General features: G+C 41.0%; 1 protein-coding gene across 2 annotated transcripts in view; it reads left to right on the forward strand.

Annotated features, from left to right (window-relative positions):
• The window catches only part of LOC133509530 (uncharacterized), a 32,926-nt gene extending 17,406 nt beyond the window's left edge, over positions 1–15,520 (forward strand). The window contains exons 20-34 of one of the 2 annotated variants that reach the window (XM_061836628.1): positions 1,154–1,306; positions 1,954–2,171; positions 2,474–2,654; positions 2,732–2,881; positions 3,037–3,393; positions 7,364–9,241; positions 10,053–10,157; positions 10,247–10,321; positions 10,413–10,499; positions 10,577–10,668; positions 10,744–10,829; positions 10,912–10,975; positions 11,064–11,266; positions 12,703–12,870; positions 12,945–15,520. In XM_061836628.1, the coding sequence (XP_061692612.1) occupies positions 1,154–1,306; positions 1,954–2,171; positions 2,474–2,654; positions 2,732–2,881; positions 3,037–3,393; positions 7,364–9,241; positions 10,053–10,157; positions 10,247–10,321; positions 10,413–10,499; positions 10,577–10,668; positions 10,744–10,829; positions 10,912–10,975; positions 11,064–11,266; positions 12,703–12,870; positions 12,945–13,177 (4,050 nt within the window). In that variant the 3' untranslated portion in view covers positions 13,178–15,520. Of the gene's footprint in view, positions 1–1,153; positions 1,307–1,953; positions 2,172–2,473; positions 2,655–2,731; positions 2,882–3,036; positions 3,394–7,363; positions 9,242–10,052; positions 10,158–10,246; positions 10,322–10,412; positions 10,500–10,576; positions 10,669–10,743; positions 10,830–10,911; positions 10,976–11,063; positions 11,267–11,399; positions 12,081–12,702; positions 12,871–12,944 lie in introns of those variants that run through there. The other variant, XM_061836629.1, reaches the window with a different exon arrangement.
• The last annotated feature ends 3,139 nt before the right edge of the window (positions 15,521–18,659 follow it).

Here is an 18,659-nt window from a genome sequence, read left to right on the forward strand (position 1 = left end):
GATTCCAAGGTGACTGTTGGTAATACACTAAGACGTCATGGTTTGAAATCATGCATGGCACGAAAGGTTCCCCTGTTTAAACCAGCACATGTCGAGGCCCGTCTTAAGTTTTCCATTGACCATTTGGATGATGCAGAGGAGTCATAGGACAAAGGTTTGTGGTCAGATGAGACTAAAATGGAACTTTTTGGTCATAATTCCACAGACCGTATTTGGAGGAAGACGAATGATGAGTTCCATCCCAAACCTGTCTGATCTAAAGAAGATCTGTGTGGAGGAGTGGGGCAAAATCCCTCTTGCACTGTGTGCAAACCTGGTGAACAACTACAGGAAACGTTTGACTCTGTAATTGCAAACAAAGGCTACTATACCAAACATTAACATTGTTTTTCTTAGGTGTTGAAATACTTATTTGCAGCTGTATCACACAAATAAATCATTAAAAAATCATACATAGTGATAGATTATCTCTCTCACTAGTGGACATCCACCTACGACAAAAATTTCAGACCCCTCCATGATTTCTAAATGGAAGAACTTGCAATATAGCAGGTTGTTCATATACTTATTTTCTTCATTGTATACGAATCAGTTGTGAAGAAAAAAACACTGTGGTCATCGTAAATCCGAGAAACAAAATAGTTTGTACAAAAGAGTTTTGAGTTTGTAAAGTCAACAGAAAACCTCTATTTTTTAAACACACTCCCTTCAACAAATTGCCCAATTCCACAGTCTTAAGAGTGTGTATAATATACACATGATATACACTGTGTATCATGAATGCTGGCTCTCGTTGGTTTTGTGAGAATCTGCTTCACCTAGTGGTAACTTTTTTGACATGTAGCAATATATATATACACATATATATATATATGTATATATATATCCTGAAAATGTGGATTACAGGAATCAGGTCAGCCACATTGGACTGCTATTATTTTGAACACTACTGTAACGCCACCAGTTGTGTTTGATCACTGTGGATTTTAGATTTTTTGGGAAGGTATTTTCTTTTCAGTTGTGATTTAAGCCGTTTCCATGTCAGGATAGCATGTCACCATTTAAAACATATGCAATGTTCATCTCACTGAAAAATAATGACTACAAAAATAGAATTCTACAAGTACTCATGATGACCTGTGTGCAACTCTAGCAAACCAGGGTGTCTGTGAGCATGGAGGAGTGGCTTTGCCGCTACAATGAGCTCAGCCTGGACATCCTTAAAAAGGAGACAGACATGGCTGTCCAATGTGAGCCAAATCACTGTGGCTTTGAGTCACTGCAGCAGAGAAACGCCCACCTGGAGGTGAGAAAAATATTTTGATAATCCTGTTCAAGATCAGAATTTCAATATGGCCCAGTGAGAATGACCTTTGATTGATTGGCTTTATGATTACAGACCTTATTTGATGCATGCATTTCTGTGTGTTTTCTGCCAGATTTTGTCCCATCTCAAAAAAGGCTACCCTAACTCACTCAAAGCTGTGTGTGTGGTTGTGTGCAAGTGTTTGATGGGTGTGTCACATCTGAAGGGTACAGGGTTAAAAGTGTGAGTTTGGATTCATTCTAGAGCTGTATGAGTCATGTGCGCACACAGTTATCTGGACGTCATACTATTGAAGCAGAAATGACCTAATCCCACAAACTGAAATAAATGTACCGTCAGGAGACAGGAATCCTATCTCACTGTTCTTAAAGCTCACTGCTGCAAACAGACCCAATGAAGTATTGCTCCCAGAATACTTTAACACTAATAATTACTGCCTTGTCAAAAGGAAGAAAAAGGTGAATACGATGGCTAGCTTGCTATTGTTTGTTCAAACATATGCACACCATATGTTTTCCTGCTGAAAAATAAAGCTATGCCGATGAAGTCATGGCCAAAATTACAACTACCACATGTTCAACAGTGCCAAAGCCGAAGTTCTAAGACTTCTATTGTGATTCTCACAGACTGACTATGAAGTTCTCACTGCCGAAGTTAAAGAGCTGGAGAGCCAAGCTTCTCGTTTAAAGGATCTCTGCCCAGAAAGAGTGCATGTGTTTTGGACCAAGATTCAGGCAGCGCTGCAGGTCTGGACAGAGCTGGGAAAGAGTGTAATGGAGAGCAAATCACATCTACAAGATTTCTTGCATCTCCAAGACTTCTTCAGGCACTACCTTGCAATGATGTAAGCAAGGCACAATGATGTGAACTCTTTTAGGGCCAGATGTTCTTTTCATACTCCACTTTGTGTAGACATCCATAAAAAGAATAGAACACAATGTTCTTGTAGTCAAGCAAAGGTCCCTGTTGAAATGGATGTGTTGAGGAAGTTAGCACACATGTCCTGGTCTGAGTCTGACAGGCTGATGTATGCTCTTTTAAGGTTGTAGGTCTGGACATTCTCAAATTTTATGAATCGCTTTTCTCACAAAACTGTTCCTTGTCTCTTCCAACACCTCCTGCATCACCCCCAACTTCTGGCGATAGCTCATGGACAGAGGACACCCGGTCATGCATTTTCTCAGAAACTTTGCACCTGAGCGAAGATGGTCAGAGCCTGCAGTTGACAGAGCTTGATATACAAATTGAGCAGAAGTTTGAGGAGTTTGAGGAGCTGGCGGCATTTGGGAGAAACATTTTAGATAAAGAACACCACCTCACTCAGATGGTGAGCTGGGTTACATATAAATACATATCACTGGCATGTTTGTACTACTTTTATTGACCTTAAGCAATGTGTTTCAGGTAGGAGAGCGCATGGAGGAACTGCAAAGTATGCTTGGGTGGATTTCTGTGCACTGGAGAGCAAGGAAACAAGAATGGATTCACAAGAAGAGCACACAGGAAAACTCAATAGATAACATTTATTCTGAGGCCACGTACTCTCCATCAGAGGTATATCTGCAGAGTCCCATGAAATTTTACACCTTTACAATCAAGTTAGATCAATATGTCAGCTCTTCATATTTAAAGCACACCTAGTTTAAAATGAGCCAAAATTATTGTAAAAAGATGTATCCTAATGTTTCTTTCATTTTTTTTAAAAACAGACAACAGATTCCTTTGAGTTCTATCAGGCTCTGAATTCTATCTCAGAAGAAAGCAAACCAATAGCAAGAGGGGACAGCCAGACTGCAGAGCAGTTCTCTGGACAGACAGAGGAGAATCAGTTAGAAGATGGCTATGAGGTTATGAAAAATATCAGACGATGGCATGGCGACGCCCCCCAATCAGCGTCTCCAGCACCCTCCCTCACAGTCATTAAGGAGCCCAGCAGTCCCTCTTTAGGGGGCATGGTCAACCTCATCCTCAGCTTTGGTAACACAGGGGACAGCCGATGTCAAGTGGTTGACGGAACTGTTGGGAATGATGAGGTTATAGAAAAGACTTCTGAGCCTCTCCACAGGGTGACTACACTCACACACACACACACACACACACACACACACACACACACCACACACACACACACTATATATTGGGAGGAAACCCACTAAAAGTCACAATAATGTGTTGGACATCTACAGCATCCTTAGGATGCAGCTCTCTCCTTGACTATCTGCTGAATGTTATTTCTGGATCTGCTTTGGCCTTCATATGTCTTTTTGCCCACTTTCTCCTCTAGCCCACTGTGCCTGCCTGTAAAAACTTTTGGAAGCGCTGCCAGGGGCTTTTGGAAAATACTTTGGGTAGTTTAAAGCGAAAGAAAAAGATTTATCGGCAGAGTGCAAACGAGGTAAATTGCAGGGTGTGAAGTGACAACGCATGCTGCGCCTCAAAGTGTTCTGGGACTGCATGCTGTGTGTAGTTATTTACTTTGGCTTAACCATACAAAGGTTTAACTGGTCCTGCAGCTTTTGTGTGTTGTGATTCACACTCCAAGATGAGAGATGTGACACTAAGAGGAAGTATTAGAACTTTAAAAACCTGAATGCTGACAGAGCATTATTATTTTACACCACTACCACACATTTATGTTTGGTTAATGTTCCTATGGCAGTTACAAAAATGTGAAAATACTTTTTATTGTGAATACTCTGAATTTTCCTCTCACAGAAGTCATAAATGCAGACAAGAACCCAATAAATTCTGGTTTAATGATGCACATTAACTGGTGAGATATTTTAGGGGAAGACAAAGGAGGTGTGTTACTTTTACTACAGAACTATGAAGTAGGCGGTGGCATGACTTCAAGTTCTTTTTTTTTAAAGTCGACACTAATATGATGAAAGTTTAGTCGACGTAGACGATTTGCTATGTCACTGATCTTTTTTCTAAAAAGTACTACAGTGAAGAAAATAAGTATTTGAATAGCCTGCTATATTGCAAGTTCTCCTACTTAGAAATAATGGAGGGGTCTGAAATTTTCATTGTAGGTGGATGTCCACTATGTGAGACGTAATCTAAAAAGAAAATCCAGAAATCACAATGTATGATTTTTTTTATTATTTATTTGTGTGACACAGCTGCAAATAAGTATTTGAACACCTGAGAAAAACAATGTTAATATTTGGTACAATAGCCTTTGTTTGCAATTACAGAGGTTAAACGTTTCCTGTAGTTGTTCATCAGCTTTGCACACACTGCAGGAGAGATTTTGGCCCACTCCTCCACACAGATCTTCTATGGATCAGACAGGTTTCTGGTCTGTCGCTGAGAAACACGGAGTTTCAGCTCCCTCCAAATATTTTCTATTGGGTTTAGGTCTGGAGACTGGCTAGGCCACTCCAGAACCATGATATGCTTCTAACAGAGTCACCACTTGGTTTTCCTGGCTGTGTACTTCGGGTCATTGTCATGTTGAAAGACCCAGCCACGACCCATCTTCAATGCTCTGACTGAGGGAAAGAGGTTGTTCCCCAAAATCTCACAATACATGGCCGTAGTCATCCTCTCGTTCATACAGTGCAGTCGTCCTGTCCCATGTGCAGAAAAACACTCCCAAAGCATGATGCTACCACTCCCATGGTTCACAGTAAGGATGGTGTTCTTGGGATGGAACTCATCATTTGTCTTCCTCCAAACACGCTTGGTAGAATTATGACCAAAAAGTTCAATTTTGGTCGCATCTGACCACAAAACCTTCTCCCATGACTCCTCTGTATCATCCAAATGGTCAATGGAAAACTTAAGACGGGCCTCAACATGTGCTGGTTTATGCAGGGGAACCTTCCGTGCCATGCATGATTTCAAACCATGATGTCTTAGTGTATTACCAACAGTCACCTTGGAAACGGTGGTCCCAGCTCTTTTCAGGTCATTGACCAAGCCCTGTCGTGTAGTCCTGGGCGGATTCCTCACCTTTCTAAGGATCATTGAGACCCCACGAGGAGATAACTTGAATGAGGCTCCACTCCGATTGAGATTGACCATCATGTTTAGCTTCTTCCATTTTCTAATAAATGCTCCAACAGTGGACCTTTTTTCACCAAGCTGCTTGGCAATTTCTCCGTAGCCCTTTCCAGCCGTGTGGAGTCTTTGAACAGGTCTTTGATCTTGGCCATGTTACAAGTTCGAGTCTCACTGATTGTATGGGGTGGACAGGTGTCTTTATGCAGCTAACGACCTCACAGAGGTGCATGTGATTCAGGATAAAGGCAGACTAACTGGTCTTTGAGGGTCAGAATTCTAGCTCATGGATAGATGTTAAAATACTTTTTTTCAGCTGTATCACACAAATAAATCATTAAAAAAATTATACATTGTGATTTCTGGGTTTTACTTTTTAGATTATCTCTCTCACAGTGGACATGCCCCTATGATGAAAATTTCAGACCCCTCCATGATTTTTCAGTGGGAGAACTTGCAATATAGCAGGGTGTTTATTTTCTTCACTGTATAATTTAAATACAAAATCACTCGAGGTGAGCATGCTTTTCGAAAATCTATATTCCCCAACAATAGACAGTTTATACTCTGAACGTATGCAGAACATTAAATCACAAAAGCATTGACTTGGGCTGGGGGAAGTCTTGCTCACTGTTGTGTGAAGGTATTTAAAGCCAGAGAAAAAATTCCCTTCCTCGTGGTACTTCCAACTAATAGAACCAGGTACTGTAATATTTGGACAACTTGGCCAAATCCGAAAAGCTGTCCTTATTCTGGGCCCACTGCAGCAGCAGTTTCTGGAAAGTCGGAACTGGAATTTGGCGTGTTTCCCCATCACAGCCGCAATATTAATGAGAATCATCGCTATAGAAAATGGATAGATCGATGCAATTCTCAAGGAACGGTTGGTGGGCAGCGGAAAATCCTCGCTCTCCTTCCACTTTGATAGTGCGGTCCAAAAAGCGTTTCAAAATTCTGCTCGATGGTTGTATATCATTTTGTGGAATATACAATATTAAATCCATAGTTGCATACACTACACCAATCAGCATTATTGGGTACACAGAACTATGTCAACAACAAAACAATAATGCATGGTTTTTTTTTTTATTTAGTCAGGTGGTTATCATTTTACCAGCATGTTTTGTGTAACTAGATTGTGCAGTAAGCACTCGTGGTGCAGTGCTGACAGATTCAGTATCTTTCCTGGACTCAGTGTACAGGAGCTCCTGAAACGATTCAGTAACTTTCCTGCACTCAAGGTACAGGCCCTCTTAAAACAGTTTTCCCACTTTATTGCTTTCACTCTGTTCCCAGCCTTAACTACAGCTTCAAAACTTTACTCTCAGGTTCCATTTTTAGTTGTTTTTTGTTTTTCCCCTCTCCAGTTCCAGATGTCCCTACACAGATATTGTGTTTGTAGTTCAGGGAGAGTCACTTCTGATTTACAGGACATCACTAATTGCCTATGGTTTTCTTGGTGTGATTGCACCTTGGGCTCCCAAAACATACTATTTAAGGGAAATTGAAAAAAAAGTAGGATAACTGTTACAAATTGACCTTCTTTGCAGAAATGCCATTATATTTGTAGTCAAACTTGGTAAAATCCAAGTCATTTTAGAGGGAGGTTAGTGTTGAATTACCCAAAAAAAAAAAGCAACACACTGCAATGTGAGGTCAAAAAGATTAGTCAGAGTAAAGACAGGGTGACACCATCCATCTATGATTTCTACTGGCCTGAAAATGTGTACTGCATCTTCTTCTATGCCCCTTTTACCTTTATTTTATTTCCTTTCATTTCCTGATGTGCATGGTAATGTGAAATGTATAGAAATGAAGGGGTTGAATCTTGTCACCTAAATGTAGCGTACCCTACATCTGTTTGTTATTCATTCATCCATAACACAAAACAGATCTTGTTCTTTCCTGGCTGCAAAATGAAAGCACAAACATCTTCCTGGGAATAACTTTTTATTTGGTCAACTATTTTGTGAATCTGAGGGAAAGAAAACACTGGCCTTGAATGTTTCTCTCTCTCCCTCTCTCTAGGTGAGTACTTACTTGCATGTGAAGGATAACTCGGCTGCGGCCCCAGTGTATGAGAGTATTACTCTCCCACATCAAAAGAGCCGCTTGACATCCTCAGCTTCCCCAACTGCCTCACCACCCTCCATTGTGCGACCACATCAGACCAGTCTATCCAGCCACCCTGTAAATGGGAGGTATGTCAACAGCTCCATCTTCTGCAGCCTTAAGAGAATGGGCAAGAAACGAAAGAGAAGGAGAGACACCCGCAGGCACACCATCCAGAAAGTCATGGGGGTCGACGTGGAAACAGATGAGCCTCTTTACACCTGTGAGGCAGTCACGTATGACACACATACCTGGCCACTGAAAGAGGGTCGACGGAAGAAAAAATCACCACGGAGCAGGGATGGAATTGCCACTATGGCCCACATAAAGTATCCCCTACTGAGAGATAATGAGTTAGAGTGCAGTGGAGATGACACTATTACACCATATGCTGTTTCAGAGGGGCCAGCCCATACCATTCAAGGGAGAGGCCACTGCAGATTCCTTTCTTTGGGCTCCGTTTTGAGTTTTGACTTACCAAAGGACATGACTCTCATCCCCAGCATTCAGGAGATCATTACTATCTCTCCTCGGGATTCCAATAAGGGGGCTGGAATTGATCCAGATCCTAACTTTCAGCAACACACAGCCTTGAGTTCATTCAAACAAACTCGACCCTCGCTGGCCAACACTGTCAGCAAAGGTGAACTTAGCTCTGAGACACGGATGTCTCCAGTTGTGAAAGATATGCCTGATAATGACCCTATTTTCAATACAGCTCCTCCTCCCCAAGAGAAAGACGAGGATCAGATGGTACCATGTAATGATTTATCCAAAAAGCGGTTAAACTTGCTGGATGAAGCAGAGCATGAGTGGCACAAAATGTCATCAGCACTTAAAACTGTAAAATATGACACCTGCCAGAATTCCCAACCCCCAATTTATGTGAATCAAGCCACTCTGTCCACTAGTGCAGCTCATAAACATCAATGTCCAAATGTTCATACACTTATTCGGGACCTCAATGGACACAAGTATCATAAAAGTGCAACAATGCAGGGTGTACATGATGAGAACCCAGGACAGTGTGTGCACCAAGCATCTCACGTTGTTGTCAATCGCAAGCCAAATGAGAATGTTCGTCAAGACTCTGTGGATTCAGGCATCTCCAGTTCCAGCAGCATCAAAGTGTGTCCCGATACATCTTGTTCTGATAACGCCCAAATTACTGGTATGGTGGGGAAGCTCATGTCCCTTCAAGTTGGGCGCATGAATTGCATGAAGATAACAGAGAATGTGGGTCCATCAAAACCAAGCGAAGACACACTACAACAAGAACCTGTTCACCTGGACCATCAACAGTTTGAGGAAGAAGAAGAAGAGTTGGAGGGCATCTGGAACAAAACTACCAACTTCAGGCAGAGTATCTGTTCAGACATCATGTACCTGCACAACCAAGAAGAGTCCATACCATCAGATCAGCCAAGTGAACCAATTTCCACCTCGTCCCCTCGCAAAGTCTCAGCTAAGGTCTATCGAGACCTGGCAACAGCCTCAGAACCCAACCTCTTTGTAGCCGACTTTACGTTGCCATCTAACATCCAAAGCCTCCTGGGTGGCAACAAGGACCTCAGTTCCCAAGGTCCGCAACAGACCTTAAGAGACAGAAGGTCCTGGGCAGCCTTTCCAAACAGAGACCAAATCAGCAAGATCTTAGTGATGGTGAATGAAACAGCCTCAGATCAATTGAAGCTTCCAGATGTTGTTGACAATCAGAAATACATTTACCAATACAGAGAGGAGGAAGAGGAAGAAGGTGGGAAGGAGATGGATGAGTACACGGCTTGTTCAAAGGTGAGGTCCATACTTGGTTAACTGCTAGCGCTTATGAGACTCAATTCATCTCACTTCTGTTTATGTGACTTTTTGTTTAATTTTGCCTTCTTCACCCACATTTTCACAGCATAGTCCGGAGTTCAATTCTCTGCCAAAACCAATGTTAAAAAAAAAAAAAAGAAAGAAAAAATGTTGTCTTTGGTATTGCCAAGTAAAACAGCTTCCAAGTTTAATAGTTGTGATTTGGCCGATGTAACACTAGTCATTCAATGTTGGGTAAAATCAACATTTTCCAAAATACTGACGGCCACAATGTTGTTACCTTCATATAATCACCAAACAGTTAAAGTACATGGAGTTGAACATTGAATCTAAAAGTAGATCATTTACACAATAATGGATAAATACTGTAAAAGTAGTGGGTGGTATGTTGATCATTGCAACGAGTAAAAGTATCAATCCTTTTTCAGATAAATACTCAAGTAAAAGTAAAAAGTCTGGTGCATTTGAATTACTCAGAAAAATAAAATTTGTCCAAAATGTTACTTGAGTTAATGTAACAGAGTAAATGTAGCACATAACTATATAATATATTTTAACAATGCATCTTGTTTCAATAAAGAAAAAGTAAAGACTGGCAATGTTCACAGGGAGATTCCATGTCTGTTTACAAAAAAGGAAGTTGTATTGGTGAATCTCTCAATAGGCAAAACCAAATATATCCGAATGGCAAATTGTAATTCGAATGCAAAGAAGGTATCACAGCAGATGACGTGTTTGTGGGAACCAGAAACACCTTTTAAGCCACTGAGGAACTTCTTCTCAACAGGACCAGACAGATGGCTCCTGTCATCAAAGAGAGGAAGTTCAGAACTTTGAGGCCATCGATCCGCAAGAAGAGGCAACAGCCACAGGAGGGCGCTGCAATACTCCAGTGAGATTGAAAGCATCTCTGCCATCAAAAATGTGGCTGTTTTAATGAAAAGCAGGGATGAACCTGTATCATTTTATGACCTCTTTTAGGGTGGAAATCCTGAGCTGCAATCTATGGAGGGAACTCTCGAAAGAAAGCAAAAGCTGCAATTTGGAGGAAAGAAAGTAGGAGAGGTTCCATTTGTTGTTCAAGTGAGCACAGCCAGCAAGTGTAAAGTCCCCTAATCAGCAGCACGCTCTTATCTTATTTCCACAGGCTGCTTCCAGAGGCTGGAACTCGTATCATACTGTCTTATATCGACACACCTTGTGCTTCTATCAGGATAGAAAGGAAACACTGAGGGTAAGTGTCGTATCCCTGAATAACTGAAGCAGACAGTAATACCCGGTCAGTGGTGGTCAGCCTGCGTTGCCTTGCAGAGTTCTGCGTGTGGCCTGCCGCTGAACCTCACTGGAGCTGACTGTTCATCTGCTCCAGAGTACACCAAGAAACCTAACTGCTTCCATTTGAGGTAAGGATGATTTCAGAATTAAAGAGGCCTGTGTCAACATGGAGAATTTTGAAACGATTGATTTGTGGCCTTCAGGCTGCGTGATGGCTCCGAATATCTGTTCAGCGCCTCTTCACGCTTTGTGATGAACAAATGGATGACTAAAATACAAGCAAACGCAGGTAAAAGGAATCACAGAATCTTTAGATGACCCTCTGTCAGGGAGATAACAACGTAATCTAATATTTTGTTGTGTGTTAAAAGGTGCAAGCCAGTCTGTGTCTTCATTGTCAAACATCCCAGTAGATCAAAGCATCCCCATTTCCTTGTAAGAAAAAAATCCTGCCCAAGCTAGCACTACTCTTCTTTAAACTAATACTCTGTAATGGAAAGAAAACATCTGTCCCTCCAAACAGAAGCCCCCCTCTGTGCTCGGGCTGTTATGGTCTGGCCAAATGCTACTGCTCCTCCCAGCATGATGTCACCTCCACGTTTCCCAGACAGAAACCCCCGAATCGTGCCAAAGACACGGTTGTCCCTTCCAGAGAGTTGCCACAGAATCCCCCACGATGTCTGGAGGAACATTTGACCAGGTCATCCACACATGGACAGTCCTGCAGTAAGACCACCAATGTATTCTTTTATGGACAACATACTGTACACGCAACTCCAAATGTATTCTTTGGTTTTACTGTAAACTGAACACCAAAAGCAAATATGATCAAGATCAATATTTCCGCTTTCATTTCCAGGTATTTAAATCTGGACAAGAGAAACAAGTGAGAAGATAGCACTTTTGTAATGTCAGAGTATTGGAACAGACAGGCTTCAAATATATTAATAAAAAATATTTAGTTGCTTGGAATGATGTCAAATCTGTGATTTACTGACATCACTAAACTTTTTCATTTGTTTTTTCTGATGGCTTTGCAAGCTTCCACTTATCCTCTTTTAATTGTTAGTTTTGGGGGCATTATTCCATTTAGTCTCATCTTTATTGGGTAATATGCATGCTTGACAGGGTTTAAATCTGAATTAGTAGAAAAATTATTATAACTTCTGAGTTAATTTTGCAATTCATTAACCGTAAACATGTAGCCTTCACAAGAAAAACCAAAATTCGAAACTGAGCAGACATTTAGCGCGATTGTTTGAACAATCAATGTAATGTAACGAAACCCACATCAGTCACCTTTTCAAGTACTTTTGCTCACATAAAAATGCGTGGATTATGTAGTGATGTTCTACATCAGGACAGACAACAGCCACAGCATTTACCTTCTTTCTGAGTTGAGAGTCAATCATACTCCACTTTTTGAAACCCTAGTGTGGGTGTACATGAGCAAGTGCTTAAAACATGCTTCGTGTTGTCATATTTAATATAAATAAAGTTGAACACAAGCCCTCTCCTTATCATTTCACACAGCTGTTCCTCTGAGAAGACATTTAAATGGATAATCCATTTTTTGTTGTGTTTCAGAGATATGCTAATAGGTCTCGTTGCTGCAGTTACCATGTTTACCACTAGGGGGACCCCGCATATCATATATTTTACTGCTACCAAGTGCTGAATTTGTTTTAGTTTAATGGTTTTCCAACTTTTTACACCAGTACCAACTAAAAAAAAATACTTGGTTTTCCAAGTACCATTATAATGATCAAGATTAAAATAGCGTCCCAAGACAAAAAAAAAAGTTTTATTCCTGAACAGTTTGTTGTCTATTATTTTATACCAATGTATTGCACATAAATGTAAATGACCTACACATCAAAATGAATGTTGGAAAAGAAACAGTCTGGCAGGTGAAATGAATAATTTATTGTTCTTAAAAGTTCAAAACAAGTGACCCATACCTTTCAAATTGATTGTACTGGGGTTAAAAACAAAAAAAAAGTTCAAGTCACTTAAACATTAAGTATTTTAAAAAAATAATTCAGTGATTCATTTACATACCATTAGAGGGACCTCGTGTACCACCAAAACATTTTGAGATACACTGTTTTAGTTAATTTTGATGTCCACATTTGCTTCATTTCTGCCTTGTTCCTCCATAGATGATGCTGATGATGACAATGACGATGATTGCTGCAGCTGCAACCAAATGGTAACTCATGGACTTCAGGGAGGAAGTGAAGAAAACACCTCTTCCTCCCAGTGGTCCCCCCCACGCAGCAATCAGGACTGGCTGAGCAGCAAGCGTCGCTCCCACTCCTTCACTTCTGGTTAGTTTATGCCTGTTAACCTGAACGACCTTCTGGGCGTGTCTTTACTATTTGAGTTCTGTGTCATCTCCTAGCAACCTATCAGAAGATCAAACCCACGCGGGAGATCTGCAGAGGCCCAGAGAACGAGTCCAACTACAGTGTGACACTGGTGCTGGGAGACAAGTCGTCAGACATTAAGACCTGTGGAAGTCCATCAGTGGCCGGATGGCAGCTGGACCCTTGCCCGCCGAGGAACCACAGCAGCCTGCCGAGGCCTCGCAACAAATCTGTCTTAAAGAAATTCTTTGGCAAAAGGGACCTGTGAATTTTCATGAGATTGTCTAATGTGCAGTGCACGTTTTTATTATCTACTACTGAGCATATTTATATTATGAGTTGCTACCAATTTTATTTGAATGTGTAAGATGCTATTTCTAAGTGTGTGTGTGTATATTACTTTTATACGGTGTTCAGACTATGCAGTTGGAGTTCATTTTGTCTTAATCTTACAGTTGTTTTGTATGGGGCAGCATGGAGAACGCTGGGAGTTTGCATGTTTTTTCTGCGCTTGTGTGGGTTTTCTCTGGGTACTCTGGCTTCCTCCCAAATCTCCCAACATGTCGGTTCATTGAAGACTAAAACAAGGGTCAGCAACACGGCACCTGGTAGCCCCCAAGAACCACGAGTCATTCGCGGGCCTGTTCTCAAAGTTGCTCACCAGTGATGAGACATTGTGATTTTCTAGGAACATCTCTCAGGGAGTGGAGGCCCCAACATAATCGAAGTGAACATTTGAATATGTACACGCTTGCAGAGATTTATGTTTCTACTTTGTTAAAGCAGGTTAGTAATTATTGTGAGAAGTCATTAACACGATAAGAGTCTTCACATACTGTACATAATTAGCAAAATCATTATAGGTGTAAATGATTCTCTAAATCTGCCTTGCGATTGACCCAACCCACCTCCCCACACCCAGTGATGATAAACAGCATAGAGAACGAGTGGATGTATGTATTGTATCAGTGTGCGTACTAAATAGCTCTGCTGGAAGTCCATTTTCAAAGGACATTTGCATACTTAAGTGATAACACTAACAATCAAATCATTACAGTCGTGTCCACATAATTGTTTCACTCCAGTGTGTTCTCCATCCAGCTAATTTCTTTTCACACAAAAACCTGCAGTTTGATAGCTGCTAGTTGATTTGTTACAGCAACCATTCATAATAATAATAATGAAAAATAGCAATTATTTCATGTTCCGTTGTCAATCTAGAATAAAAAACACATTATTGTCAGATGGTAAAAATGAATTTGCCAAGAAGAAAGACAAACATGCCACTTGTTGTTTTTGCACCATTGAATGTGAGTCAATTGAAACTGTGAAAGCATATTGATGCTGCAGCTGGTTTAGGAGTTACATGTATTATGCAGTATGTCCATCCATCCATCCATCCATCCCAAGGGTCACAGGTGAGAGCCTATCCCGGCTGACTTCAGGTGAGAGGACTTGGTTACAAGGGAATTGTAGGACAAACAATCATCCACACTCAAACAAATTCATGGAACATTTGTGTGTCTTTTTTTTGGGGGGGTGGAAAAAAGTCAAAGAGAACATGAAAAGTCAGAACAGGAAAGAATTGAGATTCAAATGTCAAACGTCAGAACTGTGAGACATAAGCACTAGCCATTCGTCCAAAGCGCGGCCTTACACGGGTCAAGTTGAAAAAATTTTTTTTTTTTTAGTTTCTGAATGCTTTTAGTAATAAACCAATACTTTAATCTCTTCAAGAAGTGAGATTATTTTAAGAGTACTATCTACAAATACATTTGGGGGTTTGAAGTCACCTCTGGTATTAAGGTGTGTAACTGCTGCCCCACAACAGGATGCATATTTTGAAACAAAACATTACAGGATTTATCACAGTATGAATATGCACATAGCCACTTGAGTTACTGATTTTTTTAAAAATACACTTTTGTGGCCAAATTCATCTTGCAGAGGCATCCATCATCACAGCTCTGCAATCTGTGAACCATTATCAAGTCTCCAACTGAACTGACTGGAGCATGACTCACACTGCAGCTTGTTCAACGTACACAAGTTACATTGTGTTCATGTGTTCTATCAATGTACTTTCAGAACAATCTGTTTTCATAAAATATGCAATTTGTGAGGTACAAAAATATTGGAGACTTGACCATTGCTAAAAACAGCTGGAATGTGAAGAAAATACTGTATGGAGTTGGTCCTCCCCTTTCCAGCTTCCACTCTTCTGGAAAAACTTTCAGCGAAGTGCAGTATAGTATATATTTCTTTAGTGGCTGATTGTGGCTTTTTAGTACCAAAGAACTATGTTGAAGCAAGGGGAGGGACTTCATTTAGAAAAGTAATTTCTGTCTAATTGAAAAGTTTTGCTTTCTCTTCTGTTTCTGTTGATTATCACTTAATACTGCATTATGCGTTTTTGCAGTGTTTATTAGTCTTAGAAGTGGTTCATATCAACATAGTTGTACCAATCAACACTACTGTATTGTATATGCATGCAAAAAAAAATCTGTGTATCCCTGCCATGAATAGCGAACGAAAATCTATGAATATTTGGTGTTTCTCTTAAAGGGCCACTGTCATGAAATGCATGATTTTTAGTATGTTATTAATTAAAAAACGGCAGCCGACATGGACCCATGCGTTTTTTCACCACAAAACATTTTGATGTATATGTCTCTTTGTAACTCCTGCCATGAAAATCCTCTCAAGGGATTTGTTTTCGAGAAAAAGCAGGAAGTGACGTACATGGCAAGACCGCCCTCAAGTGGACTTGTTTGTTTCTATTAGTTTTACCTCCGGGAAGGTAGCTCGTTGTTAGCCAAAATACCGGCTCGTTGCATTGCTGGACATTGCTTGAACACTCGGGAGGATGAATTTACCCTTCATAAGTTTCCTAGGGACCCAGTTCTTCATGAAAAATGGATTGCACGGGTGCAAACGACGAGAGCTTTGTGGGTTCCAAATGACAGGTAGGTGTGTATACAGCTACTAAAAAAAAAAAAAAAAAAAACAATAGTTGGGGGGGAGGCGTAATACATAAATCAGGGTTGCTAAATGTGTCGATGTGCTCATCGGAAGGCTTCTGTGCAGCAGCCGCTGAAGGACGGCCTCCACAAGGCTTGTGGATCGCTACCGGCAAGGCCGAGCCTGCCGCCGTCCTTCTCAGCCGGGGTGGCTCATGTCCGCCGTGGAAGCGGGCGGTTATCACCGAAATAATTGGGTAATGTTGCCCTGGTAACTTCACTCGGTTGTGTGATGGTCTCTTCTTCGAAAAGAGCTTCCATGTCAGAAGGGGCGTGTTCGTCTCCCATATGGGGTCCACCGCGTGTTTTCAATGGCAAATGTCTTGGGTGACGTCACAGACAGGGGATGCAGCCAATACAGCGACCACTTGGATGTCATCAAATGACACTTCCGCAACTTTGGGCATGGATGATGCGCTCTACGCTCATATTTACTGTATTTTTTTCGTATAGACATCGAAGTGAATAATGTTATATGTATTTTTCATTTCAATATCTATTTTAGAATGTTTATAGGGATGACACTAGACCTTTAAAAAGGTTGCAATTGCTTGATACTACAAAAGCAACAAGGATGTCTTAATGAAACTCCTCAACTCACTTTAATATGCTGCACTTCCTTGACACTAAGTTGCGACCAAATGGTGACTAACAGAAAAAGAGAAGAATTATGCAAATGGGTGAACTCACAAGTACTGAGCTGGAAATATACAGTATAGGATTCTCTCCCTCTATATGCTTCGGACAAAAACGGGACGTTCAACCCACAACGAAGACAAATTGGTGCCTTTAGTTTGTACGTCAATTTTTAAATGACAGCCACATCCTCTGTTCCCCCAAGGGACAAAAACCTTTTGGTTGATCATCCAACCCCCAATCCTTGTATCCTTCCAGTGAACTCTGACCTCTGCGTCATCCACTGACAGCTCCCATTGCTTCAGCCCCCTGCTGCTAGCACTTCACCCCCTCTACCTCGCTGCCATTATAACGCACTCTGCTGTTGTGTCACCGACAGTGTGCTGTATTTAAGTGAGGGATAAACCTGGCAGACAATACAACAATTGTAGTTGAATACCTCAACATCAAGCGAGCATGACGGGCGATGCCTATCCTTGAGCTTCTTATAGTTAATGACGGAACTATTTTTATGAGTAGAGGTAAAGATTGCTTGCTTACTGTGTTGACAGGGATATTTTATGAACGATGAGCGAGGGAATGTGCAGTTTCTCGCTCCCCTTTGAACTCCAACTAAAAAGGTGGAGTTTTGTTTGAAACGCACCCCTATCGGCACCCCTTGCTACAACCCTGGGGGTGAGGAAAGAGTTAAAATAATGTAATAGAATAGAATAGAGGTTCAGGACCCAGATCAAATGACTTAGGTCTTTTGACATAAAGAGCACACCTGTCAAGAACAATGGACCATGGCTACGCTAAGCTGAATTAAAGCTAAATTATTGCTTTTTTTTGTGTACAAAATTAAGGTGGCTGCTGTCTTTTAATGTGAGGAGAAAGTGAAACTGATAATGAATTGTTTACACGTGCTCTTTCGAAGAGCCTCTTACAATCACACATTTAATCATGTTACCGACTTACCATCATAGAAACCACTAATGTGAATAACACAAACAGGAATGGGCTTAAGAAAATTCTCTTTGAACTTTGTGTCATACTGTTAGAAGTGGGATTTGGCTTCGGTTACATGAATGATCATCAGATCACAAGATTGTGATGAGAGTCAATGTATTACATTGGCTTCTACGTACACTCTAAGAAATTGGAAACTAGTCACTGGAGAGGTCAGACAATTCATTAAATGAAGTGACAAAGTTAGCAACATTGAGCCGCTTTGCTTCATCCCATAATTTCAGTCGTCGTGGTATAACGAAAGTTGTACTCAGCTTTTGAAATAGACAGCTTCCTCCTCAAAAACAGAACAGCTGTGTAAAACGCAAGGCCCGGGGGCCAGATCTGGACCGCCACACGATTTTATGTGGCATGCAAACGAAAATTTGTCAACCTCCACGATTTTGGGGAAAATCTGTGCCTAAATTTAAAATTCTCATGTGCCATAAATGATAAGATTGAGATATTCCAAGCATTTTTGTTACAAAACATGAAGAATGGTTGAAAAACTCATTACATTTTATTTCTGATTCCCAAACTTGTTCATATATTGATGTAAATATGATGTGATTCAATATTTTTATGGTTTCAGAGTCATAACGGCTCTGTGAGGGAAACCGTAACTACAATGTGGCCCGCAACGAAAATGTTACTTATGCACAGGACTGCACTTGGCGTCACACCAACATAATACAGTATCTCAACACCAATGTCTTCGAGCTCTCCACCATCAACCCAACTGCAACAATTTGTCCTAGATTGTCAGTAAGCTCCTTGAATTTCTGTGTGAAAGGATAAAGAAAGTGGGGTGCCAGAGAAACAACGGTCCCACAGCTTGGTGCAAATGTATCTGACAGATATGGATATTAAGTGTCTGTATATCCGTTCAAGCCATTCCAAATGTTTTCTAAGTTCTACCAGTATAGCGTGCAATATCTGGACCACAGTTTGAAAAAGGAAATATATCTTCCTCTGAAATGTAAAGTGTTTGTGTTATGTGCGTCTGGCACCCATTCACGTTGTGTTGCGAGGCAGCAGTAAAATGGACAAGAAGCCGCTGGAGGTCCAGCACAACAGCATTAGTGCGGTTAGCCTCACAGCCTCCTG

Source organism: Syngnathoides biaculeatus, chromosome 12 (genome assembly GCF_019802595.1).
Source record: "Syngnathoides biaculeatus isolate LvHL_M chromosome 12, ASM1980259v1, whole genome shotgun sequence".
NCBI classification, from domain to species: Eukaryota; Metazoa; Chordata; class Actinopteri; order Syngnathiformes; family Syngnathidae; genus Syngnathoides; species Syngnathoides biaculeatus.